The following is a 27855-nucleotide window of genomic DNA, read 5'->3' on the forward strand; positions in this document are numbered from 1 at the left end:
TCTCTTCTACTGTATTCCTCCCACATGGGTTCATTTTCAAAAAAACATTTTCCCTTTTTTTCAGTTATTTATTTAAAAGAAAACCAAGATTTTATTTTTAAAATTCTTTTTCCAAATTATTTCCAAATTTTTTCTATAAATTGTCCTCTAAAGATTTTAAAAATATAGGTTTTTTATTTTGACTATATGTCTGAAAAAGTTTCATTTGATTTTTATACTTTGTCTGTCTTATCCAGCTTGCACCACGAGGAGGTCAAGTATAATAGCAAGCCATTTTTGATGTTTTTAATTTAAAAAATTTTTTTTTGCTTTTCTTTTTTTTTAAATCTTTTTATTTTTTTTATTTTTTATATTTTTTTTTATTTTATTTTTTTTTTATAAAAAATTGTTTCCTCATAGGATCAGACAGAGCTAAAAATGTTAACTACTGCTCTGAGATAGATCAACTTATTTGGGCCAACAATTTGTATTTTTGTCTAACTGCAGGATTGTTGACAGCCTGATTGTCAGCATAAACCTTATGTTGGAGTGCAATGTCCTTTGTAAGCCCATCTAAGAGTTTCCACACACTGGGATGTTTAGAGAGAAAGAGTGAATTTAATCCATTGTGGTAACCTTCTACAGCATTAGTGGTTCTGGGAACATTATCAGCTGGATCTGTAAAATGGTTCCAAACTTGAGGGGGATACCTAGGAGGATTTCTTGCTAGGCCTTCACCTCTATCTCTACCCTGGATGTAAGTTACCTCAAAGTAGGCAATCAGCTCATTGACTCTCTCTATATCTGGAAATGAATCAGCTAGTTCATGAAATCTTGGTAACACACCATCTAATGGAACAAATGATAATGCCATTAAGGATTTGACTGCCATGTTGAACTCTGGGTTGCTTTCAAATTGGCTCTTTAGACCTAGTTCTCCAACTTTTCTTATTACAGACTGACTAAGGTGGAAAAGGCATCCTTTTACTGAAGCATTTGGGTACGCCAGTCTGAATGCATTTTGAGCAGCATTTTCAAAGTCAAGCAACATTATTTGTGGAACAGAATCAGGCAGAAGTTCCTTTAGGGCATCTAGCATCCTGATGTATGTATTTTGTTCTTTGTTGGGCAAAAGAAAATACACAATTGGAGGATAGTTGTTGCCTACCTTAGCATGAATTGTGTAAAGCTGGTAGAAAACTGATGGCACAACAGCAAAGGTGCCATCACCCAACCACACATTCTCATCATCCAGTACATGTAAAAGCTCCCTGGAGCCTAACATTAAAATGCGGTTAGGATCTGCAATACCTGTGTCATGAAGAAGAACATTCCTGTATTTCTCAGGAATTTCAAAGCTTAAATTCTGAGGATTTGGCTCTACAGGATTGCCCACTCTTCTCTTAGCCCTGATGTTATCATCTAAAGATGGGCGCTTAGGTAGCCTTTGCAGTGTATCTTGACTTAGACCTGCAAGGCAATCTGCAAGAACAGATCTTGTTGTGTCAAGAGTTGAAGAGGCCTTTGTCCTCATGAGGGACTGCACTCTCAAAACATCATTTTTCACTGGATCTCCAGTGTGTGAGTGTACAGGTGCCTCATTTCCCTGAAGTATGCCATTTTTTGTTTTGATAGATGCAGAGCATCTATGTTGCCTCTGCATGCGGCACCTCCATGTCCTCTCACCATTTCTTCCTATTCTATCTTTCCTCAACACATATTGGAATCCACCTTCCTCTCGGACTTCACCTCCTCTCTCTGAAAATTGAGCATCTCCACCTTGCATGTTATCTTCTTCTTCTAAGATTTGAAGAAGTTAAAATTATTTATTTTAACTTACTGAGAAAACAACAGCAGTCTTTAAAGTCCGTCTAATTTTAGTTTTACAGAAAATTTTATAAAACAAAACCTTCTTAGAATTTGAAATTAAATATAAAACTGTTTTTAAAATTATCTGTTATTATGTTTAACTCTAAATTTTAATGTCTGTTTATGTCTCCTTGTACCCCTGAAGAAGAATGTAGTTTTTATTTCTTCTACCAATCACTAAAAAAGTAAATTGCAACCCAACCCTCCCCTCCCCCCCATAATCTTAAAAAGGTGGGATAAAAACATAAGTACTTAAAATTTGAATGAATGGATATAACAGTTTACTATAGATGTGACTTCCTCCACCACACTATGTTTATATAAGAGGACAAACTATGAATGAAAATATGTGACCTTCTACACCCCTATAAAAATTTTTTTTTCAAATTTTTTTTTCATTTTAAAATTTTCGGGGGTGGGCTGACCTTCCACACCCCCCTAAAAATTTTTTTTTCCTCCATTTTAAATTTTAAACTTTTCAGGGGGATGGGATAACCTCCCACATTCCCCTGAAAAATTTTCAATTTTATATTTTTTGCCATTTAAAATTTTTTTTATTATTTGAAAAAAAAAGTTTAGGGGGTTTTGGAGGTCACCCCACCCCTAAAAATTTTAAATCCAGAAAAGAAAGAAAATTTGAAAAAATGATTTTTAGGGGGGTGTGGAAAGTCACCTTACCCCGAAAAAAAAAAAAAATAAAAATATGAAAAAAAAAGAAAATGAAATTTTTAGGGGGGTGTGGAAGGTCACCCCAACCCCGAAAATTTAAAAATGAAAAGAAAAAAAAATTTAAATAAAATTTTGTTTGGGGGTGTGGGAGGCTAGCCCACCCTCAACAAAATTGAAAATGGAAAAAAAAAAAAAAATTTGAAAATTTTTTTTTTTTAGGGGGGTGTGGAAGGTCATCTCACCCCTCAAAATCTTAAAATGAAAAAAAAAAAAATTTGAAAAAAAATTTTTAAGGAGGTGTGGGAGGTCACCTCAACCCCAAAAATTTGAAAATGAAAAAAAAATTGAAACATTTATAGAAGGAGTCCCGTGTTGGAGGAATACCGTGGGAGGGATCCCGTGTGGGAGGAATACCGTGGGAGGTATCCTGTTTGGGAGGAATCCCGTGGGAGGTATCCCGTGTGGGAGGAATTCCGTGGGAGGGATCCCGTGTGGGAGGAATACCGTGGGAGGTATCCCGTGTGGGAGGAATTCCGTGGGAGGGATCCCGTGTGGGAGGAATACCGTGGGAGGTATCCCGTGTGGGAGGAATTCCGTGGGAGGGATCCCGTGTGGGAGGAATACCGTGGGAGGTATCCCGTGTGGGAGGAATTCCGTGGGAGGGATCCCGTGTGGGAGGAATACCGTGGGAGGGATCCCGTGTGGGAGGAATTCCGTGGGAGGGATCCCGTGTGGGAGGAATACCGTGGGAGGTATCCCGTTTGGGAGGAATCCCGTGGGAGGGATCCCGTGTGGGAGGAATACCGTGGGAGGTATCCCGTTTGGGAGGAATCCCGTGGGAGGGATCCCGTGTGGGAGGAATACCGTGGGAGGTATCCCGTTGGGGAGGAATTCCGTGGGAGGGATCCCGTGTGGGAGGAATCCTGTGGGAGGGATCCCGTGTGGGAGGAATCCCGTGTGGGAGGTATCCCGTTTGGGAGGAATCCCGTGGGAGGAATTCAGTGGGAGGAATCCCGTGTGGGAGGAATCCCGATGGAACCAATTTTATCATTTCACAGGTAAAAAAATATGGGTTCATATATACCTTTAGAATCAGAAAAATATTACGATTCCATTGTAAGCAAAATTGAAAAAAAGTAAAAAAATAAAAAATAAACAAATGGCCAATCATATTTTTTGTTCAGGCAACACTTTCGTCTTCCCTTTTTTACCCCCTCTTTACCCCCTCTTTACCCCCTTCTCATTTTTATACTCAATTCAAGAATTAAGACGTTGCCTGTATAATATAATATGATATTTTCATATAATTCCTTTTATTGTAGTTTATATACTATATTGTAAACTTTTTTTTTCAATTTTGCTTACAATGGATTCGTAATATTTTTCTGATTCTAAAGGTATATATGAACCCATATTTTTTTACCTGTGAAATGATAAAATTATGTTCAAAGTTTTTATTCTCGTGGGTTTAAAAAAATCAATTTTTTCAATAATTACCTGACAGAATTGAAAAAGTAAGGTGTCATAATGGCCATTTTCTTTCTTTTTTTTGTTGCATTTTAGTACCTTAAAATCGACTCTTTTTTTAACTTAAATTACTTTAAAAATAAGAGGTCTACAAAAAAACCGATTGCATATCTGAATTCTATGAAAAATTTTACATCTACTACTTACTAAAAGAACCGGCTAGCTAAAAAAAAAAGTTGATACACCTTCTTTAGAAATACTTTTTATAAACCTGCAATTTTTAGGGTGAAGCACCTAGTTAACAACCCAACAAGAGTTTTACCTTACTTCCATTTTAATACTTTAAAATTCTATATCCTTCTAAAACCAATGCTCCTTTTTTATCCAAGTTTTCATTGTGCACGTCTGTGTGTGGCAAAGTATTGGATGACATTGTCTAAAGAAAGAGTAAAGAAGCACGAATCTCAATAGGAAATTTATTGCAGCAATAAGTCAGAATATTGTTACTACAACCACAAATATCAAGGATAGAGGATAAGTATTTTTAACTAGTAGCTTATCTCTTCACACAAATATTACAAAATAAAGTTTGGTGATTTTAAATACTAAATAGGACATTTTTTAAATTAAATTTTTAAAGACACAAGTTGTTTTTATTTTTTTATTTTTTTGTAGTAAAGGAAAAAATGTCACAGACTGCCATTTTTAGGTTAATTTGACTGCGACAGAGGAAGTTTTGTAAAATAGCTTAGCTATTGGTTCTGTTTAGTTCAAGTCTTATATTTGGCTTGAGTTGACAGCGCTTCTTAACTGCAGTTGATGTAGCTGCTTGTTTACAAAAAAAATATTACTTGAAAGCTCTCAAAACTGAGAATTATTTATTATTAATAATAAAACCGCAATGTCAAAGTACTGAAATCATTTATGAGAAATTTGTTTCTTAAGAATAATATTAAATATCTTTTCTTATACCTTTACCATGAAAGAAGGTAAGAATATTTATTTTTTCCTCCAACATTTTATTTGACAATATACTTACAGTAAGGTTGGAAGTAGGGTTAATTTATTTTGTATCTTGATGATATGTAAATTTTAAATTCAATTGATTTAGTTTGCAAATAATAAAGTAGTAAGGTTGTTTAGTCCGAAGCTAAAGATCTTAAAAAATACTGGACCAAATTGGTAGCACTTTAAAGGAAAGATTCATAAATGCCATGCAAATTGTTTTAGGCTAATTTCCTGAACCTCCCCTCCCCTTCACCTTTTTAGATACTTGGGGTTAAACAAAATAAGTTAAAATTCCAATCTAAAGAGCTATTATTGTTGATTCATGGTATTTTTTCATTTTTGTAAAGATTTCAGATGACAATTAACATCTGTTCTAACACAGCTTACTTTGTCTGTCTGTCCATCCAGACTACTACTCATGAAATTTGATTTATATCAGCTGAATGTAACTTTCTCAGTCACTGTGTGGAATGGTCTTGCGATGATTCCTCAGATCACTTAGCAACTACTCTACAGATTAATGTAGTATTCTGTATATTTAGCTTTACTTGATAATTTGAGGAATTTTTTTTTCAAAGGCTGGATTGTTCCCATGCTGTTTTCATATTGGTTGATTTAGAGAGTATGTATCTAGTTTATATCTATTATCAATGTATGAAAGTTTCCTTATACATTCTAAATCATTGACATGAATTTTGTGTATTTTATGACCAATTTTATGATATGGTTAGAAAGTTGGTATTGGTTTTGCATTTTAGAGCCATTTACCTAAGAAATTGCCATTATGTTGCATCTAAAATTATGTGGTTGAAGAAAATTCAAATTTTTAATGCATCTTATAAAACGATGTTAGGAACTAAAAGTAGATTTTTATATATCAGATCAAATTTTTCTTCAAATTGCTTAAGAAGATGAAAAATAAGCAAACTGTATATACCAGGAACAAACTTTTAAAGAAAGAAAACATATTGTTGATGTGTTTATTAGGTTAAGTTAGGTAAATGTATAGAGAGACCTGTATTGATAGTATTCTATCCCTATTAGGATAGAGTCTTGCTGGGTTAGAGCCCCTTGCAGGGACAAATACCATTTTTACATTTACCAAAATATTACTTTGAGACATCAATATTTGTTAGGCTTATTATTGCTGCTTCTGTAACTATTGTTAACTAGCTGTATGAGGCTCAGCCCTTTAAGGTTGCTGCTGCCATCATAAAAAGCTCAGGATTCAAAATTTCTAAACAGGGATTTACAAACTCATAACTTTCATAAACTAGGGCATAGAAAGCTTTTTTTAAGAAGGGGGTTAAGAACAGTAAAATTTAGCTAAAATTCTTTTAGTGTTTTTTTAATAATCTTAAATGTTTTGTTTACCCATTTTTCTAAACATTTGAATGAAGATTAAAGGTTGAAAATATAAATTTTATGGCTTGACTTCATTCAATTTTTACTTTGCTATACCTATATTTTCCTTCAACTTTCTTTTTGTAAATTCTAAAGTTTTATAAAACTTTGATGCATATTGTTTTAACAACCCAGCTATTTTAAGACTTATACTTTTAGTTTTAATAAACCCCTTTTTAATAGTAACATATTATAATTATTATTAATGTTATAGTGAAAATAAAACTTAAAATCTTTGACAGAAAAATAAATTAGCATAATGGCTTCAAATATTTGTTGAAATAAAACACATTTAGAAAATGCAAAACTTAATGTTTTCAATTATGGATTCATTTAGTCTTTCACACCCCTAGAGATGTTGTGCTCAATATATAAAATATGGAACCAGTTAGGGTTACATAAATTTAACATTGGTTCACACTAGAGACATTTAGTAGCAGGCGGAGAGGCAATTTCTATGAGAAAACAAATATATAAAAAAGTAATTTAACCTTAATGCAATTTTTTTGTATGCTTTCAATTGAATGAAAATTGTCAATGTTTTTTTTGTGCTGTAGAAGAAAGTTTATGAAAATATACTTATCTATTTTTCCCTGGATTTAAATCCACAGCAGCAAAATAGTAAAGTAGTAGTATAGAGGTGAGAAATATACAGGGCAAAGCAAAGAGGGGATTAGGCCATAAATACAAGACAAGGTCAAGCATGGAGGTGGGGGAGGGGGAGGAGAGGGAATGGTACCATGGGGAAGTGGGAAATAGAGTGAATTGAAATGAATGTCGCAGTGTGCAATAATCTGTATTACAGGGGGGGATACACCCCTCCCCTCTCCCAAACACACTATTTCTACTATACAGCAGTTGCCAAAATTTATGTTAACCACGGGCCAAATTTTACCCATATAATTGGTTTAGATCTTGACTCTGTGGTGAGTAATAACTAGACACACAGGCAGAATATATTTAACCTGGAATTCAACCAGAAATCATTTACCAAGGAAATTAGATAAATGGTGTTCGAATGCATTTTCTAAATGTTTATTAGGATTAGATCTTTAACAAATACCCACCAATTGGAAGAAATTAAGTAATTGATTTATTTGATTAACCTTCTAAAAGTAACCAAACTGGCTACATGCTTACAACACGAGATTTAGCCCATTAACAGAACCCAACCATTTTTGGACTTAGTGAGAGTGGAGGGAGATTAGTTAAAAAACTAAAAAAAAACTTGGATCATATGATTTTTGGGGTTAACCCTAACCATACAATATCCTACCCTAACCTAACCAAACTTATCTAGTTACTTGATGGTACATATTCACACTTAAAAAGTCTGTTTTAAATTCTCAAACGTAATTCAAAAGTGTTAATAGAGGGAATTGTTAGCTGAAGTAACATTTGTTAAACTTTATCTTATTTATTCATCATTCTATAAATATTAATCTCACCTTAAAATCTGTTGACCACCTTAAATCATATTTACCTTGAATTAGTTAGGTATACATTTAAAAAAAAATCAGTTTAGATTTTTCATGAGAAGTTTGTTTAGTGAGCTGACTGGTTTACAATGAAAACTATTTTATTTGAAATATTGCCTTTCTGACGGTCTTAATAGTCTTGAAAGCTAAATATCTGCATAATGTATTATGTATATTTTAGCTTCCTTAATACCTCTCAGGAAAAAAAGCAACATTTGTATTGTGTTGAGTCTTAATAGCATTCTCCTCCCTATCTTAAATACATTTGTGGTAGGAATGGGCCAGGAATACATTTAGATAAGAAATGGTTAAACAATGTTGCTTCTGAATGCATGAGTAACTCTGTCCAGGTCTATTATACATTAACAATCACAATACAATTACAAGCTAACTAGAGCATAATTTTGTTATCATGAAAGAATAAAACTGTTGTAGAATAAGCTTTTAATGGTTGAATAGATATTTTTGGTGGTAAAGTTGTTATCCTTTATATACAGAGATATATTTATTTATGGATGCATGCAGTTCAGGTACACAATCAACTAAATACAAAAAGGTATATTACACCACGGACCAGGGTAACACAATCCAACATTTACTGGATAATTTTATTAATTCTAAAAATGGATCATGGAAGGAAAACTAAGTAGCGGGTTTAGTCATATTTTCACAGCAGCTTTTGATAGGTTCTTACAGGTTAGGATAGTAAATTTAAATGATTGGCCTGCAGGGTTAGAGCCCTCTGCAGGGGCTGGAAAGCTACTGTGAAAATACAACGAAACCCGCTACTTTGCTTTCTTTCCATGATTCCTAAAATTTATATTGTTAAATTTACAACTTAAGTTTTAAAAAGCAAATATATTTTTCTATTTAATTTCTTAATCATATAATATCAGAATTTATATAAATCATTCATTTATACATAAAAAAAATATTTACCTTCTTACTGAATATTGGGATAAATAAATAGATATACAAATATATGTAGAGAACATCTAGTTTAGATACAGATAAGGTTCTGAATAAATGTTTAATTAAATAAATATACATTTATGTATGGAATACTCAGACAAAAGAAATAGATTCAGAGAAGATAATAGAAAAAATTAGGAAAGAGAGGAATTTGTTAAACCTGCTAATTTATTATTAATTTTTTCTCCTTTAATTTAAGGTGAATAACTGATAACTACGTGCTTTAGTCTATTTTCACAAGGACTTTTAATTATCAAATGCCATGTTGTAGTCAAACTGTTGATTTCATTAAATACATTTCCAGAATGGCTTCCAAACCGATTAATATAAGCTGGTTTCGAACAGGTTATCAGTTATAATTAAAAATCATGTATAACATCGTATTCATTATTAAATAAATCGTATTTAAACCAAAATTATTATTATTGCATCTTATTTTGTGGTCAGTCTATCCTCTGCAGTCTTAGAAAATCCAAATGGATAAAGATATTCCTCGCAACTACAAACAATTATTGAGAATAATTCTATCTTTGTGAGTGGGTAAGTATGTGTGCACAATTTCAACACACACACAATTACACTGACTTAAATCACACATAAACAGACAAACGATTTTAAATACACACACACAGACACAAACATTACTTTTACTTTTACTCCCCCACTCTTGGTAAATGGTGGAACTGATATTCATATCACAAGTTTGGACAAAATGTTAGAAAGGTTGAAGGACAAAATTATGTAAAAAGTTTGGCTGGGGTTTCTTCAAGAATACTCAAACTTGAAAGAAGGATGCTTTGGTAATTACGCTTCACAGTTACATAAAACCTAAACTTAAATCATTGATGACAGTAAGATAAATATGGAAGTTAATACAATTCAATTAAAATTTTTTTTTTTTATTTTATTTGGTTAATAGATTTTTAAAAATGAACATTACCTTCTTATATGTTGTTAAATCCTAAACAAACTTAGCTAATATAATTTGTTGGAATATGTATATAATGTTTATGCAAATGATATTTAAATTAATAATGGTTGTCAAGTAAATGTTTAGACCTAAATACATTTGCAAATTATACAACTTTCCAGTTACAAACTTGGTCAGGAACAACTTGGTTTTCCTCTTTTCCTAAACTTGTTTAATAATTTATTTTCACAAAATACAATACTTTAGCTTGTTTTATGCATTTTGCCACTAAAATTTAAACCCTTTGGTACATTTTCTCTTTAACTTAGCATTCTTGTAACTCAATTTTAGAAATAAAACAAATCTGAATTTGCCTTTTTCATTTTTAAATTAACTAAGTTTATACAAATTGACAATTTAGAAAGTTAGTTCTCTAACACCAATTGGTAAATTGGGAAAAATGAAAAGTATTAGAAATAAAAGTTAAGTCCTTTGTGAATGATATTCAAACTTTTCATCATTTTCCCCTCCTATTGTGTTGAAAGGGAAATGTTAAAACATTTGTATTTGTAGCTATATAAATTCTTGGCTGTGAAAGCTTTTATCATATGCTGTAAAAAGCTTATGTCAATTTTCTTGCCTTTCTGAAATATTTTTTTGACTGAGAATTATTTTAATATTTTTTTTAAACACAAAAACTGCTGATATACAACTTTAAGAATTATGTTTTTAAAATGATGTTTAGAGATTAAGAAACATTTTTAGTTCAAATTAAATTAATAGAATAATCTAAAGGAAATTTCGATGATTCAAAATTTTAATTTTGTCTGCAGTATTTTTCATCATATATATTCAATTTTGAGAAACTTCCACACATACATTAAATACACAAACATAGTCACACACCCACACATACAGATTACTACACAACCGTTTGTCACAAAAGTTATCCCACTAAAGTTTTACATTTATGCAAAAACCTTTTTGTCAGTGCAAAAAGAAAATCCAGTAAGAAAATAAAATTTTGATGTCTAATGTAATTATATCTGTGCATATCAGCTTAGAATAGAGGATTGTATGTAATACAAGTTATATGCATCACATTTTCTATGTGTGCACTGTGTAATTTGGATGTGAATGTGTGTGTGTGTTTTCAACAAAATAGAGTTAGTTTATGTTACATTGTTCTTTTCAAAAATAAATCTATTTCATGCAGAGAAAATTAAATGTGTAAAATTAATAGTATTCTAGATATTTAATTAATAAAACAAAATCATAACCAAATAGAATTTTTCTAAAATTGTGTAAATACAAATGAATAAACATTGCAATATCAATAAATTTTTTTTTTGAATTTAATGAAAAGTATTGTTCTGCTATTTTTTTTATACAGTTGTCATGTATTTCTGAATTTATTCAAGAGATGTGAGATATCTCAAAATATCTAGCCTACAACACAGAGAGAGAGAGAGATATTGTCATATTTATGAAATAGACTAATTCATTCCCAACAAAATTTTGCAAAATTTTACATAAAAAGAAAATTATTAGAATTATAATTTTTTTCCTGCCTATTCTGTGTGATTTATCGAGGACATCTATCTAGCAATAAAAGAAAATAGATACACTATTTCTCAAATTTGCAGGATACATTTCAGTAAGAGTTTCTTCTTATGGATGAAAAGAAAAAAATGTATATAATATACATACATAATATATGTATTTAGGTATATGTGGTTCATGTTATATCCCCTTTTCCTTCCTACTTTCATTAATTGTGTACATGGTCAATTTAGTATTGGATAAACCATGTACTGCAATCATTTCAAACTACTAGGCTAGGCAGAATAGTTAGAGCAGTAATGGTTTATTTAGATTATTATTCTACACTCTGCTTTGAGTTTATGTTGCAATAAGAAGAAAATATTTAAAAACAAAACTTTGTAAGGTTAAAATATGTTTGAATACTCATCTTTCAAGTTGAAAACATTCTTATTAACATTCACTAAGGACTTCCATTTTTACCAAAGATATTTTCAACACAATTAAAGTTTAAAAGATATCGTTATATCAATCCCATTAACTAATAGTTGGATAGTAATATAATAAATATAAATTTAAATCTTAAAAATTATGTTGGGTTTTGCTTTTTTAAAAAGAAAAATAAGATGTTTATGTTTAAAAACCTTGTCTATGGCGGGCAAAATATTCAACTTTATTGAATATTTGTTCAAACATTGTCAACCCAATGATGTCAATACTTTGTGTAGTCAAAAATATTCTTGACAGCCCCGTTCAATTATATTTTCATCCTGTACATTCATACAATAGTGTCTGTCCGTAGGTTTGTGTCCTGTGCTGTCAGTTTTCATTTAAATATGTTTTGTGCTTGGTGAAACAGCGTACAGTGCCTCCACAAAATGACGTCATACAATACAAGTGACCAATGAGAAGCTAGTATAAATTTTACCAATGCAATGTTCAATAACAATTTATACTGGCCTATCATTGGTACTTTGTATTGTATGACTTTGTATTTTTGGGGGCACTTTACGCTGTTTCGTGTTTGGTTATTTTCAAATTAAGCTTAATATTGAATAGGATTCTTTTGGGATAAATGAAAAACCAGTTTAGCTCGATCTTTTGTTATAGAAAAACACACAGACATCCCACTTCTATTACATTAGAAAGAGAGTAAATTGTTTGTTAATAAAAAGGTATCTACTATCTATCTGTGTGTGTAATTTTTGCTGTGCAAAATGTTTTTATTAGCTCTGTAGATTTCAGCAAGGTTGCAATAAAAGAAATGGCATTGTAGAAGACAACAAAAAAATATTGTTAACTACTGCTTTTTTTATTACAAATAAACTAAAAAGATTATAGATCAAATCTTTTAATAGATACATTACGTTGTTTTGAAAATATTTAGGATTAACAATCATCAACCAACAATTTCAAATAATAAATCTTCTTAGTATGTAAATAAAGATTATTCATAATAGTAATACGTGCCTGTTTATGGGCCAAAGATTTTCCTTTTTTTACTATTATATGTACAATAATAGATAAAATTATCAAGAATTGAGAAAATTTAGGCTATGTGTCTATTTTAATAAATTATTTGTTGCAACTCTTTAATATAAAATTATAAAATACAAATTTTTGCAAAATAAATAATAGGGGGAATGGTTGTTAGTATACTAGAGAAGGAGATAAATGGGTGGAAAGAAAAAAAAGAAAAGATTGAGAAAGAAAGAGAAAGCTTAGACCTTACTCTAGAAACAAAAGTGTCCATACATTATTGAAATTTGTTGAATAGTAAAGAAAAAATGATTTAAAAGGGGTTGGAAAAGGTTAAAATAAATTATTAAAAACATTCAAAACCACTTAATCTATCACCTTTTTTTTGCAAAAAAAAACTTTTTTTTTTATTAAAAATGTAATTGCATATTTTTAACTTTATTGTGCAGGAATCCAATTCAATATGTCTTAATAATGGCAATTTTCAACTTTATTTCAAATATTGAAGTCTATATGCCTCTTTTAATTATCTTTACCTTTTTTTTATAAATTTTTAACATTTTCTAACTAATTTTTCCCATGTATCTCTTTTTGAATTTCATTTCCATCTATACTTTTTAAGTTTTTTGCTAGCTGTATTGTTAGCGCACTGCCCTCCTGAAACCAAGGGATCTGAGAATTCAGGTTAAATGTTTCTGCACCTTGGGTATTCACATGTGTGTAGGTGTGTGGCTTTGTTCTAGAGTATGTTCCACAAAAAATCCTTTTAGTACGATAATGGTTAATGATTGCATTGTATTACAAACAGCTTTCCGTGATTAGTTTAGAATTTATTTTGCCCCGAGGCTAATATGATAAATGATTTTTGAGTAAGACTCAGAGAACTGGTTCTAATATAGCGGATATCAATCGGTTTTAAAGGTGTCTTAATTTCTCTATACAAGCCTTTTATAGTTCATAATCACTAAAGGTGACTGAATAAACTACAGTTATAAAAAAATTAAGTGTCACTTATATTCTAAAGATGATTTCGGGTATAAAATGATAACTCCTTATTGAAAAATCAATGTGAATATAACTGAATGAACATTATGCATTTTCTAATTTTTAATTTATAGACACTCTGACTTAAGAAAAACATTTAAAAATATTATCGTTTCTATTTAAATTCAACTTCAATGGAATTAATTTTCAAGACTTATTAGCTAAATTCTTTAAAATTATGTAGTTTATTAGATATTGGCATGCCAAGCCTAAAATTAAAGACTTTTCAACGATCTTTAACATAAGATTTTTTATGTAAGTATAGATATCTGTTAATATGGCTCTGTATGTATGTTTTTATGTGTGTGTGTGTGTGAATGATTTAGGCAAGGCAGGTCGAACAAAATGCATTTTGATCTGAAAGTTGTGTAATGAAGAGCAGAGACATTTATTCGAAAAAAACTATGAACGGTTTTTCAATACATATTCATTATTCACAATGACAGCAACATCATTCAACCATTCTTTTCAGGCAAGCTGTAGCTAAAATCTTTTATAAGTTCCCCCTAATAAGATAACTCTTTGTGAGATGATATGTCCTATTTTTTAACAATCGAAAGCTGTAACTTCATTAATTGACAGCAACCGTTGTCATAGACTGCAAACCTACTTTTTGGACAAAAATATGGGCGGATCTAAGCCTTATAATTTTCATAATTTGTTTACAAATTTTATTGCTCCTTTAAAGTTAAATAAGTTTACCATTTCAATATTTATGCTTTGATTTTGAGAGTTCCTGGCCACTGCTATGTATAATCTGTATATTTGTATAATATGCAACTATTTCATCCCAACCTTCTATCCAGTTCAAAACATAAACAATAGATTGCCTTATTTATGCATTTTCAAGATATTATTCTTACAAGAATAATATGTTTGTAATCTTATTCGAAGCGAAGCTTATTAAATAATTCTTATTTCATGGTGCTCTATTCTGTTCAGCTGAAATGTTGGTATCAATTTTCATAAATTATATTTAGTAAAATATTAGGTAAATAAATACATTTGAGAAATTTTTTTGTACATTTAAGTCATTCATTCAACCCTAAGGACCTTTTAAACAATTAATTGTCTACAAAAATTTTGTGTGTCTGACAGTCAAACATGTTGAAATTTTGTACATCCTAGATGATTTAAGAATATTTTATATTAGAAAAGCTTTCAAGATGTTCTATGGAGTAATTGATTATGTATTTTTCTGCCTTTGAAAAGATATCTGTGCTTCTAGAAATACCTTATCAATAATTTGAAATGCATGAAAACTCGCTGGCAATCCTAAATATTGTTATGGGGGCAGGGTCATACTATCTTTCTATCTCAGTTTCATACTCAAACAAATTTTGATACTTGAAAGTTACAGATTCTCAAATTATTTAAAGTTTTGTTTAATTGTTTAAAATTTATGAATTGGGTGAAGGGTATAAAATCTTAGCAGAAACACATTAAACCAAATAAATATTTTTCAGTTTGAATCTTAGTCCAATCAACATCATAACTAAAGATGTTGAAAAATTAAACCTAATGTCAGATTTGTCTTGGAAGAATGCCTTGGCAAAAACCAGTTGTAACTCATTAGAATAAAAGATCAAAACTCTACCAGACAAAGATTGTGCAATCAAAGAGTAAATATAAAGGTCAGACACTAAAGTTATAATAAACTTTATCCCGTAGTATTAATCATCTAAAGTCAAATATAATGTTACAATTAAATCTTTGCATATTGCGTTGTTCTTGTTTTACTAATCCATGGGTATAAACTCCTTGCTTGTACATAGATAAATTTGGTTGTTGGCTGTAGAAAAATTCTCTGCGGGGCCCTGAAACATAAATTTTATACACATTCACTTCAACCTTAGATACAAGTGTGTTAGGACAGTGCAACCTATGGAAATTTATGTTTGGTGACTTTTTCAAATTTATTTCGAAGTTAATAAAAGAAGGGTTTATCATATCGTTTTCTCAATCACAGATTTGTTTTTCTCATTTTAAGTTATTTTAAATTGGATATAGCTTCATTAAACTTTGGTCTATTTAGGCTTTTAAAGGATATGTTTTTTTAAGTTCGTAAAAAATGCCAATAACATAGAAAGAACAAATTTAAAAAAAAACATAATTTAATAAATTGATTTACTTTCAAATTAAGGCTGAAATGGTATGATTGCAAACTGCAATGAAAAAGAAAACTATAATTGATTAAATTTTTTACAAACATTGACATATTGACACACAATTATATTGAGGTGCCTCGTATAATTGAATGTGATTAAGGTTTTGTGCATTTTTTTGTGGTCTAATGAAACAATAATTTTCTTTAATGGTTATCATTAATCCTATTTTGAAGTACAACAGAAATATATTTTACTCAAAGTTCTTTTCTACGAACTTAAACAACCCAAAATTAAAACAAAAATATTCACCTGATAACTGTACTGCTGACATTGAAATTATATTCGATATTAATGTGCAGCCGATCATTCTGACTTATCAATTCCTAAAGGTTTTATATTTGGGAGGCCTGCAGGATCAAGGATCTTGAAGAGGACAAAAAGATACTTTGTATTCAATATTTTTTATTATTGTTGAAAGTTGTCAAAAGTTATCATACATAAATAATAAATCATAATCCCTTAAGTTGATACCTGACCCCCCCCCTTCCTTTTTATTTTATGCTAAATTTGAAATAAGGGGTGGATTTTTTCATTTGTTTATTACTTTAGGTGAGATTAGGTTAGGTTTTATTGGGTACTGGGTAATCCCATAGGGTTGGATTTCCCTGCAGGGGTTAGACATAGAGAAAAAACTTTCCTCCCTTATTCTAAATTTAAAAAATATGGGTGGGGGTATTTGAGTGCTCAATAGGTAGTTTTAGTGAAATTATCAATAATAATACTAATTGACCCTCTTTTGCAAACTTTCTTATATCCCCTCATTCTTATTAAAGTTGAAAGTACACAAAAGCAGAAAGTTTTTTTGTATGATAATCATATTTAAACAAGGATTACAACATTCATAAAAGCAAGGCTCTAAAATAAGAAGAAATGCCAAACGAACAATAACTCTTTCTAGGTCTAAACGAAAATGTACATAAAATTGCGTAATTATAGAATACAGTAAAAGGACATACTTTTCATTTTTAGGAATTGATTATAGATGACTCGCTTATAATACTGTACCTTGTTTGAATAATTATATCATACAAAAAATGTTGTGAAAAAAGCTAAAAAAATTAGCATGTTTTTAATGTACTTTCTGGAAACGATTATAAAGTTGCTTAACTTTCTGATCCGTCCTTAATTGTTATAGAAATATACCAGGCAAAGTTTAAAATCGATAGGTCAATTCTAACATGTCTAAATAAACGAAAAGAGCTAAACTTGTATATGTGTAATTATTAGTATAACGTATTCCTTAATTCCTGCAAAACTAATGTTATTTAATTTGACCAAGCCTAGTTTAATATTTATGAAGTATGTCAATCTTAATCTGGTTGTATTTACACAAGAAAAACTTAATTTTCCCCCTGTACTATAATAAGAGTACTTTTTTAGTTTATTTGTAAATATTACATATTATAATTTAAAGATTTATTTTCAATTTTATTGTCTCAGCTTCTAATAAAGCTCTTTTTTGTACGTTGTAGTTAAAAGTTGAATGCTCTGCAAATAAAAAGTAGTAATTGGCTAAGATTTGGAAGTTTCAGGCTCTCATCACTTTTTAAACCATACTTACTTCTTTTTACTGGTGCTTTTCCACAAAGTAACTTGTTGAACAAATTGTTGGAAAAAAAAATTTTCTATTTGTTTGTTTATCATTTTAGATTAGGTTTGGTGCCTTTTGGATAACTGGAAGTATAGGCCTCAAAGGGTTGGGGCCCGCTTCATGAGTTAGTGATAAGAAAATACCCTCTAATTTTCAATTTATTTAAAAATAATAGTTTAGTTTATTGTTTAAGCAACATATCAACAACTATGTATATATTTCAGGATGTTGAGGCTATTGGTGCTAGTGCTGGCGGTGGTCCGGCGGATAGGAACGGCAGCGGTCCATTTCGCCTGAACGGTGGCGTCGAGGGGGTGGATGCACCCGCCCCGGCCCCGGAGACGGGGAGCCTCCCCTTGTATCCGCCCATAGCTGAATCCACCCTAGGCAAAGTTAATATTGTCATCTTTTCAGGTAAAATTATTTATTAGGTAAAAATATTTCACAACATTACTTATTTAAGTATTTTTTTGTATAAATATAACAGAAAATAGTTCATTTTTATACTTTTTCAAATCTTTAGTGACTTAAAAATTACAAAATTCTAAAAGTGAATTTTTAATCAATCTTAAAATTGTTGCTTTCATTTTTATCTCGTAAAAATCAAGTTATTTTTTATAAAAAAGATTAACTGGATTCTAACATAGAAAAGCTATGTATTTGTGCTATGCTGTTAATTTTCTTCTCTCAAGCATTAATAATTTAATCTTTTACATAATATAGAAAAAGAATACTGTTACTATTTCAATAAAGGAAATATAATTCCATGACAATTAGATCAATATTTATGATTATAGAATATTAGACCCTCTTGAGGATGTTTGTATCAATCTAGCAGTTTTTAAGATCTTATGGTATCTACATCTGTCCTCGAATTTCAAATAAAATTTTATTTTATAAGGCAAATTATTAAACATTTCTTTGTTCTCATTGAGAAAACACCCTGTAAATGTATTTAGAAAATGATGATTAGTGCATATAGAAAAACTGTATGTTGATACAATGGTACTAATAGTAAACTAACATGAACAGTTATTCATAAAAATAAATCATCGAGAGAAAAAAATTTTTGTCACAAGCAATTAATTCTGTATATCATTACTATAGAATATATAAAACCATATATACTTTACTAACATAATTTTGCAAATTTATATAAAAGTAGTCAATTAATGCCAAAATTAGTTTTTTTTATATCCAATTTTTTTCAATCAATATTGAATTCATAATTTATCACATTCAATTAATCCATCATGTAATGTGTAATGTTTGAATATTTACCTTCTCAATTCTATGATTTGTTTATAAGAAGCTCTGTCCCTCCTACGTGAATATTCCCCTATTTATCTTCTACATACATCTATTATGCACTTGATGAGTATAAGATTTATTATGACCAAAGAAAATTACAATCATCTACATTTGCAATTTCCAGTTTTAAATAAGCTTTTACAATATTTTAGGTCCAATAAAATGAGTATTCAGTTTAACTGAACAAAAAGTTGAAGATGCATTTTTCGCCCCGGATAAGGGATTAAAAAGAGTTTTTGGGGTGTATTCTTATCTGGTTTTTATTTCTAGAATCGATTTTTGGAAGGGTGAAGATACCACCCATAAATATTTATAAATCTCCCTAGGAATTTTACTGTAAAGGAGAAACATATCGGTTCAGCGGTTAGCAATATCTTAAGCTACAGACAAACAGACAGAGAGAAACACATCATATTAATTTTATATAAGGATAGTCATCCAGTCTATGACTTGTTGTTGCTTATTTCAGGTATAAAACTGCGTCGGCAACACTGGTGCTTACTTCTTTCTGTGGTTGTGGCCTTGGCAATTGTTGCCGGTGTCTTTGTGCCCATCTCTGAGTCCGTGGGGTTTAGTCCCATCTCCCCCGCTGCCCAGAAGAAGGCCATCCTACAGCTTCTGGCTGAAGTGCCTTTGATAGATGGGTAAGTTCATTCTTTAGTTAATTTTCTTTGTGTAGCGAAGCTACTATATATTTCACTTGGTCTGTTTGTCTGTCCGTCCGTGAGACGATATCTCTGGGGTAAATGTAATTTTCTCGACAGGTATTCAAGATTTATTGCAGTTTTTTAAAAGGTTCCCTATACCATTAAGAATCCAGTACATAATTACTTTGTAAAGTATAAACTGTATAAAGTTTTGTAATTTTTACCACGATATGTTTGTTCTTGATATATGACAACTGAAGAGCTGCTCTTTAAATCACTTTGTCCATATCTACATTTATGATTTTTATGTGCTTCGCTTCTTATTTATGTTGTCATCCTTGGTTAACAGTGAAAGTCATAAACTAGTTTATATAGATTGAGAAGAGGATTATTTTACAGAAGATTCCGTTCTTTCTCTAAATCTATTTAGTTTAAACTTCACATCAAGTATTATTTTAGGGTTTAAAATAAAACTCATTCTAGTTTGCGTCAGGTTTTGTATAGCAGCGATAACAATATAAACTATTTGTATTCTCTTTTCATAGAAGCACAAAAACTCCTTTTCAAATTATATAAACTTGTTTTTGATCTTTTGAAAATAGAATGAATACATAATACATAATTAATAATAAGCCAGAATGACGACTTAAATAAAAACTCTTTTAATGGGAATTTAATTAAAAATATAATACTAAAGTTGCATTTCCTGTAAAGAAATTTGTGTTTTATACTTATAACAAATATGCTAAATAAATTTTTTTAATTACATAAAATACAAAATTCTAATCCAAGGCATAATACATTGATATTTAAGTAGTTTAATGCCCTTCATTTAATTAACACTTTGATTAGCTGTAGTTGTCTAGTAAAAATGTTTCAACCTACAATATAACCCACTTTTAAAGGGTATGAAAAATGCAAAATAAACAACAACAAAAAACTGTTTTGTGTGCAATGTAGTAGTGACATATCTATAAAACTGTGCTGAATTCGAAAAATCCATTTACTTTACGAGTCTTTTTACAACTTTTGTTACTTGATATTTGGTGTATAGTATCAGAAAAGAGTGTGCAATCAACATTGCTAATTTTTCTCTTCTTAAGTAGATTTAAAAGCGGAATAAAAAATATTTAAATTTTAACTCCTTCGCAATTAATGGATTAGATACTGGTATTTCATGAACCTTATAATGAAGAAGGTTTACCAATTCCTTTGAGAAAACCTAGCCTAATATCGTTACCAAGACCTGTAAAGTTTTCAGTAAACTAAAACACAAACTACCCACTACTTTAGTTAATTGTATACTAAAGGAAGAATTAATACCTAGTTTAGTTTGTTGGTTTGTCGGAAAGACCGTCCTTTATTTTTGTGAGTGAAACTGTTGTGCAATTTTGTTGTACAAAGAGATTCATGAATGCTTACAACTATTTTGGGGGATTTTCTATTATATAATTCAGTATGAAGCATTGACAATCATGAATGGCTTCGCCTACATCATTAAGTAAATATTCCGTATATTTTTTAAAAAACTGAATCTATTTTATTTCATAGATTTTTAGATTTTTTTTAAAGAAGATAAACATGAAGCAAGAAAAAGGAAGATATTAGAGTTAATATGGACATCTATTTATTATTTTAATGTCTATTATGTGTAAGTGTGTGTGCTCTTATGCACTGATTATTAACTAGCATATAATATTAATGTCGGACCCAGGCCTTCTTTGACAGGCATAAGAGTAGCTGTCCTACTTAAAAAGCACTTAAACTTTTTAAGTTAGAGTTCTTACTTTATTAGGTGAAGAAGAGAGGTTTGTAGATTATATTAACCGTCCTCATATTTGAAATAAACCTTCTCAATTGTCTTGATTTAAGGAATAAGGCAAAAGCTAAATATTTTTGTAAAAAAATCTGTGGTCAGATGTTTCAACCCCTAGTTCCATTTGACCTCCAAATTAGTTTTCCAAATAGGTTACAGCTATCCTAATGTATTTTGTCTAATGTAGATTGAAAACTTGGCAAGGAGCACTACTTAAGTTCAACCTTTAACATGCTACAAATTCATTCTTCCTTCTTCTAATCCCACCTAATATTTAAGGTCATTTGGTCAGACCAATGAGATTTTGTGGTACACAATTACCTTTTTAATGGAAAGTCACAAAAGTCACCAAGTCTGGCATTTAAACTAAAACTATTATTTTTTGGGTCTTCTATTAAAAACATAGTACTTTTATTTGTCACGAAATCTAAAATGCTCTTTTACGTTTTCATTTTCAATGAATTTAAAATGATTTAGGAAAATCTACGAAAACAATTAAAATGCTTAGAAAGATTAGAAATATAAAAGAAATATTTCTGATTCTCTTTGTGTATACATATGTATATAATATACATAACATATATATACAGAGCTTTATTAATATTTCTACCAAAGAAAAGAAATTGTAAAATAAAATTTAGTGTCTTGAAAAATCCACAAAAAAAACATATTTTTCTAAAGATCAGAAAATCATTAAAATAAAATCTATCCCTGCTTTAAAATTGCGAATAAAACATTATGCTAAAAGCAAAAAAGATACCATTTTTTTATTAAAACAGCATCAAAATTACTTAAATTTATGCGGATTTTAACAAACATCAAAATTCTGGGAGCTTTTGCCCCCCCCTCCCCTCTACCCCTTATTTTGAAATCTCCCAATACTTTTCAATATTTCATTTGTGAATCTTTAGCAAAATACTTTTTTCGTCAATTGGGCTTTTTACCCCCCCCCCCCCCCCCAACACCCTTCCATAATTTCAATCTTGTTTTAAAATCTTAACTAATTCATTGAAAACGAAGCAGAATATAACGCCTGATAAAAAATGACGTAGTACAATACAAATGACCAACGATAGGCCAGTATATAATGTAATTTACCAATGGTAACATGTATACTGGCCTATCATTGGTTTATTTAAAATGTATATTGGCCTATCATTGGTTTATTTAAAATGTATATTAGCCTATCATTGTTTTTTTTAAATGTATATTGGCCTATCATTGGTTTATTTAAATTGTATATTGGCCTATCATTGGCTTATTCAAAATGTATATTGGCCTATCATTGCTTTATTTAAAATGTATATTGACCTATCATTGGTTTATTTAAAATGTATATTGGCCTATCATTGGTCATTTGTATTGAATTTTTTATTAAGTACTAAAAGCTGCTTTATTGAAACCTGTCAAAATTCTGTCGGCTGATCTTGAACGGAATGATATATGATTGTTAGGAAAGAAACAAATTCGGGGGTATTGAGAATGGTGCACTTACTAAATTTGGGGTTTTGTTGAATCTTCTTTTCTGTATTTTGGTTGTACGAAAATAGATTGAGAGAAAATGTTACGTCAGGGCTCCCCATGAGATGGGGGAGAAAACATTTTTATCCAGTATTTTCGGATTTAAAAAAAAGTATTTATATAGTTTTACTGTAGTGGGGTTTAGAGAAAAGCCTAATACTGATTCTGGTCATGTGTTAGGCTGTAATTCGGGATAGGGTTATATCACTAAAATATATTGCTTTTTACAAGAAGTGGAAATTCAGTTCCATGTAACTATTAGTGAGGCTTTTTTAGATAGGTCAATTGTTCTTAATTATAATCGGACTGATTATTGCTGTACTACGGATTTTACAATTCGTTAAGACTTTACCTAATTTATACTCCTAACGGCTGAGTAAGTTTTCATTGTCCGAAACTATCAGAAAAATTTTAAATTTTATAATGGTTTGAGGTTTTACTTTTAATGTAGAAAGTCAAAATTCTATTTCTTCAGTTTTCCAACTCATATTCATATTAATATATCTTTTTTTCTTTTAAATTTTAGATGCATTATTGCTGCATTATTTTATGCTGCCGGAATTTTTGCCTCAAGTCAAAATCAAAAGCTTTTTTTGCTATTCTTTTAATGGCTGAATTAAAAATGAAAAAATTACTTTTTAGTAGTGGAGCTTATCTACAATTCTTGAATGTTTATTAGTAAATTGGTAATTTATGTGACATAAAAGTGACTTATGCTTTATTATGCTAAAAAGATGTACATATCAATCAGCAACTTAGATTCCCCAACAAAACGTATTACAAAGTTATGGAGTAGGTATGCTGTACCATCAAGTATAGATGTATGATCCAGACAAATACCTGGCCCAAGAGGTGGAGCCCCTATTAGTCTGCTAGCAAATTGCTTTCTGTTCTTATTTAGGGGCTCGGCCGTATTTGAATTTTCCGATGATATTTATTAGATGATTTACAATATATTACAAAGAAAGATATAGAGTAGATATGCTATACTAATACTGAAAATATGTACGCATCAATCATACACCAGATTAATATTAACACTTTGCAAATGTATTACGAAGTAAGTTATAGAGTAGCTATGCTCAACCAATACTACAAATATGTACGCATCAATCATACACCAATCAAACAGAGCAATATATATAACTCCTCCCACTCGATGTACATAAAAGATTTATGAAAGTAGATTCAGAAAAATTTATACTTCTTAAAACTAGAACAATTAAAAATAAGAACAACAAATTAAAGAGTATTTTAAAAATCTTAAATTTGATAGTTATTAGATTGGAAGTAAAAAATTTATCTGGAACTAGTAATGATTTTCCAGGAAGGAGTATAATTGAAAAATAACAAGAATGCACGCAAACAAAATCATGAAGTGTTATTGTTATCTAATTTTATTTATATCTATTATGTGTATGTAATAAGTATTTACTATCTAATATATTACCTAAATATGTATATGTACATGCGAATGTATATAACACGTAAACTATGTATAAAATAAGTTAAGATAGTCAAGACCTCTGATTGCCAATGATAGGCCAAGTGGTGTATGTGATTATTATCCTCAATTTTTATTGTAAAATAAGTCTTCATAGATAAAAGATGATAGACTTAAATTCAGGCGTTAAAAATATTTATATCAGTTTTATCAATATAAATTGGTTGGTCGATTTCTTGCAACCAAATATTTTGATTTCTATCCTTAACCTTTCCCTTCTTTTGTAACCCAAAACCAAGTTTTAAACCTGGCATAAATTAATTTTTCCACAATAAAAGTTAATATCCATCTGCGGTTTCCCTCAAAACTCCTAGTCGAGAACAGAACCCCTAACCCCCTTATTTAAAAAATAAAAATAATTAGTAATTAATGATAATTTTTGTGGTTTATTTTAACTTAGGTTAGGTTAGGTTAGATTGTATTGTGTACAGAGTAGCCCTACAAGATTAGGGCCCTCTGCAGTAGTTTTAGGACGAGCCCCAAGCAACCAAATTGGTTCAAAATGTAAAACTTTATTCCTGTTCTATCTCTGATATGAATTCTTGAGTATATTTGAAGCAAAACAATAGTAATCCATTTATGAAATTAGCACAAAAAGTGTTCTAGATTTATTAAGTGTAAGAAAACATGATTTAATTAAATAAAAGAGTTAGATACTCAGACAAAGGAAAATATATAATAATAATAAATGTTTATTAAAAATAAGGATCCTAGAATTATTTATGGTCCTACGACAAACGCAGGAGTCCCAAACGTCGGCACCCCCAACCAGAGTGGACACTTAAACCTAACCTAACCTATTTTAGACCATGTTATAGGTTTTTTTTAATGCCTAACCCCTGCAGGGGGGCTTATTTGTTCATTCATATCTTAACCTAACCTAATTTGTATAGAAATACTTAATAAAATTAATATTTTAACACTCCTGCATTTGTCCACTCCGACGTTTGGGACTCCTGTGTTTGTCCTGGAACCTTATTTATTATATTTACATTATAATGTTCTTTCATTTTTTTATATTTTATATCAAACTTAGACTATAACACAAGTTAAGTTTACTAAAATTCTCAGGTCACTAAAATATTGCAAAATAAGGAATTTTAAGGGCAATGTGAAAAAAGTATTATGGCTTCTTGGAAATGAAATTTTAATTAACGGTTTCAAATGGAAAATAATGAAATAATACAAGTTTTAATTATTCCGCCATCCACATTCCCTGACCATAGGTTGATTGATAGATGGTTGATCACAAATCAGACTTGACCCTATCTAATTGGAGGCTGATCTAGTGCAATCAAAGGAACAGAGAGATAAATTTTATCTCAACCTGACCAACAAACTAATCTTAACAAATGATGTTACCCAAACTTTCCCACAAAATTAGGAAAATAATTTTAAAATTAGGACTACCCTATAATTGAGGTCATAAAAAACCAGTGAAAGATGGAAAGAACACTATAAGCAGCTCAAAAGGTATATTTTTGGTGTATGGAAGCTAGTGCAATTGACTGATTGTACAAGTTTTTATCAAGGCTCAGTATCCGCGCACAAGCATCCTGTAAGCCTTAGAGAAACCAACAATTTACAATTTTCAAAATCAGCTGGATGTCTAAACGTGACCCAAATATGTTAATTTCTTATTTTAAACAAAATTGAAGGCATCCAAAAGGTTTTAAATTTGAGACTTAGTCGCAGCTGCCGAGCACTGGTTTTAACTTTATCAAGTCGAGCATTAAATCATGGCAAATCAGTATGTTTTGTGTTTTTAAATGTTAATTGATAATATTTTGTTACTTATTGGAGTTGTGATGGTATTTTCTTATTGTTAGCGTTGTTATAGTCAAATATCCTAATATTTTTTTGGCCGGAAGTTACATTCTAATATTTGAGACATATGAGTTTAAGATTTGGTAGACAAGATATCAAACTTTCCCATGCAGCCCCAAACTTTTATTTAAGAATTAAAGTTTTACAAAGTAAAAGAAGCATATATATGTATACTATGACTGTAAGTATGTTGGTACGTCTGTCTGTATGTACTGTATATGTGTGATTCAGCACTGTACGCTTTAATATATAATAAGTATATTTACCAGTTGGGGAAATAAAATATACTCCATCACTTAAAAAGCTATTTAAACATAGATATCTTTATAATAAAGTAACAGAATGTTTGTCTGTGTGTTTGTATGTTTGTACTGAAGGATCTCGCTAATCGCTGAACTGATCGGGTTCTTCTTAACAGGGTAGCTTTTCATAGGTCTCGGGAAGGTTTATAACTATTTTGGGGGAGTGTACCAAAACCCTCCCAGGAGAAATAAATCGAAATTTTTATTTTAAGTATAGAGACTCCTACGTATCATTGCGAGGTATCGTTGAAAGAGACTCTTTCGCTACATATCGTAGAAACTTGAACGCAACAAAAAAAAACATTTAAAGTGCCACTAGTAGCTTCTAGGGGCGTAGCCGCTAGTAACAGTATAACGTAGAAAAAGAAAAATTAACATGTAATAGTAATTTTTAAATGTTTAAGGGAAAGAAATAATTAGAACAAATTATTTTTAAGTGAAGGCTGATGTTTAAAAAGCCCAACTGAGCAAAGCATATTCGCATATATGCTTTTTAATTGGATTAGAGGCAAGGTTAATTTATAATTTAATTTTCATTGTGTATATTTCTTAAATTAACTCTTAAGGTATTATTATATAACTCTTTAACATTGAAGGCAAATTTAATATTCTTTAGAAAAAGTTTTTTCAAATTTATTGGTTTTAATGTTCGCACGTCCATATCGGATGGTTGTAATGATAATTACATGCTAATTCGACAATTAGGCACTTTTTAAAAGTTTTGTAATGAAAGGTAGATAAATTGTAACCTATCCTATGTGAAAATAATTTAAAAATAAAAGTTTTGATCTTCGCTTATCACATTAATGAAAATTGCATGTGATAAAGAGATAGTTTAAAAGATAGAGAATAGTTGATGGTTGATAAGCAGGTATAAAGGAATAGTGATTTTTTTAAAGTTAAAAAATCTTACTACTAAATTACTATAGAGTTTCTTGTAGTGGTTGCTCATCCCAAGCCTTTAAAGAATGGATTCGGGGTGAGTGTTGAAAAAATAACCTAAAACTCCTTCAAGATAACAATAAAGCTTCTCTGAATAAGTACAACTCCTTAGGACCGGTTAAGTTTAGATATCTTTAACTTCAGACAAAACAATATATAGGAAGATCGGCAGAAGTCTTCGATATAGCATTTAAATTCAACTAAACATTTTCTAAAACTATGACAGTTTTGTTGTGCTAAAGTGGAATCAAACTTTGGTTTTGCCTAAAAAAAAATGTCTTCATTAATAGAATAATTAGAATGATCTGACCACTTCTTTACATCACTTCTATGCAACATCCCTTTTTCCCTGAAGTTAAGAGGAGTAGTGAGAAATGTAATCACATTAAAACTGCAATTGGAGGA

The 27855-nt window shown here is 30.2% G+C and overlaps 2 protein-coding genes across 4 annotated transcripts in view; both read left to right on the forward strand.

The window, feature by feature from the left end:
- LOC145315890 (uncharacterized) overlaps nt 1–27855 on the forward strand; it is a 262202-nt gene that overhangs the window by 66541 nt on the left and 167806 nt on the right. The window lies entirely within an intron of this gene.
- The window catches only part of LOC145315860 (uncharacterized), a 118774-nt gene that overhangs the window by 58072 nt on the left and 32847 nt on the right, over nt 1–27855 (forward strand). For all 3 annotated transcript variants that reach the window (XM_080156008.1, XM_080155993.1, XM_080156000.1), the window contains exons 19-20: nt 17805–17994; nt 19361–19535. In XM_080156008.1, the coding sequence (XP_080012134.1) occupies nt 17805–17994; nt 19361–19535 (365 nt within the window). The remainder of the gene's footprint in view (nt 1–17804; nt 17995–19360; nt 19536–27855) is intronic.

Source organism: Acartia tonsa, chromosome 1 (genome assembly GCF_053477335.1).
Source record: "Acartia tonsa isolate MP-2025a chromosome 1, ASM5347733v1, whole genome shotgun sequence".
Classification (NCBI taxonomy): domain Eukaryota; kingdom Metazoa; phylum Arthropoda; class Copepoda; order Calanoida; family Acartiidae; genus Acartia; species Acartia tonsa.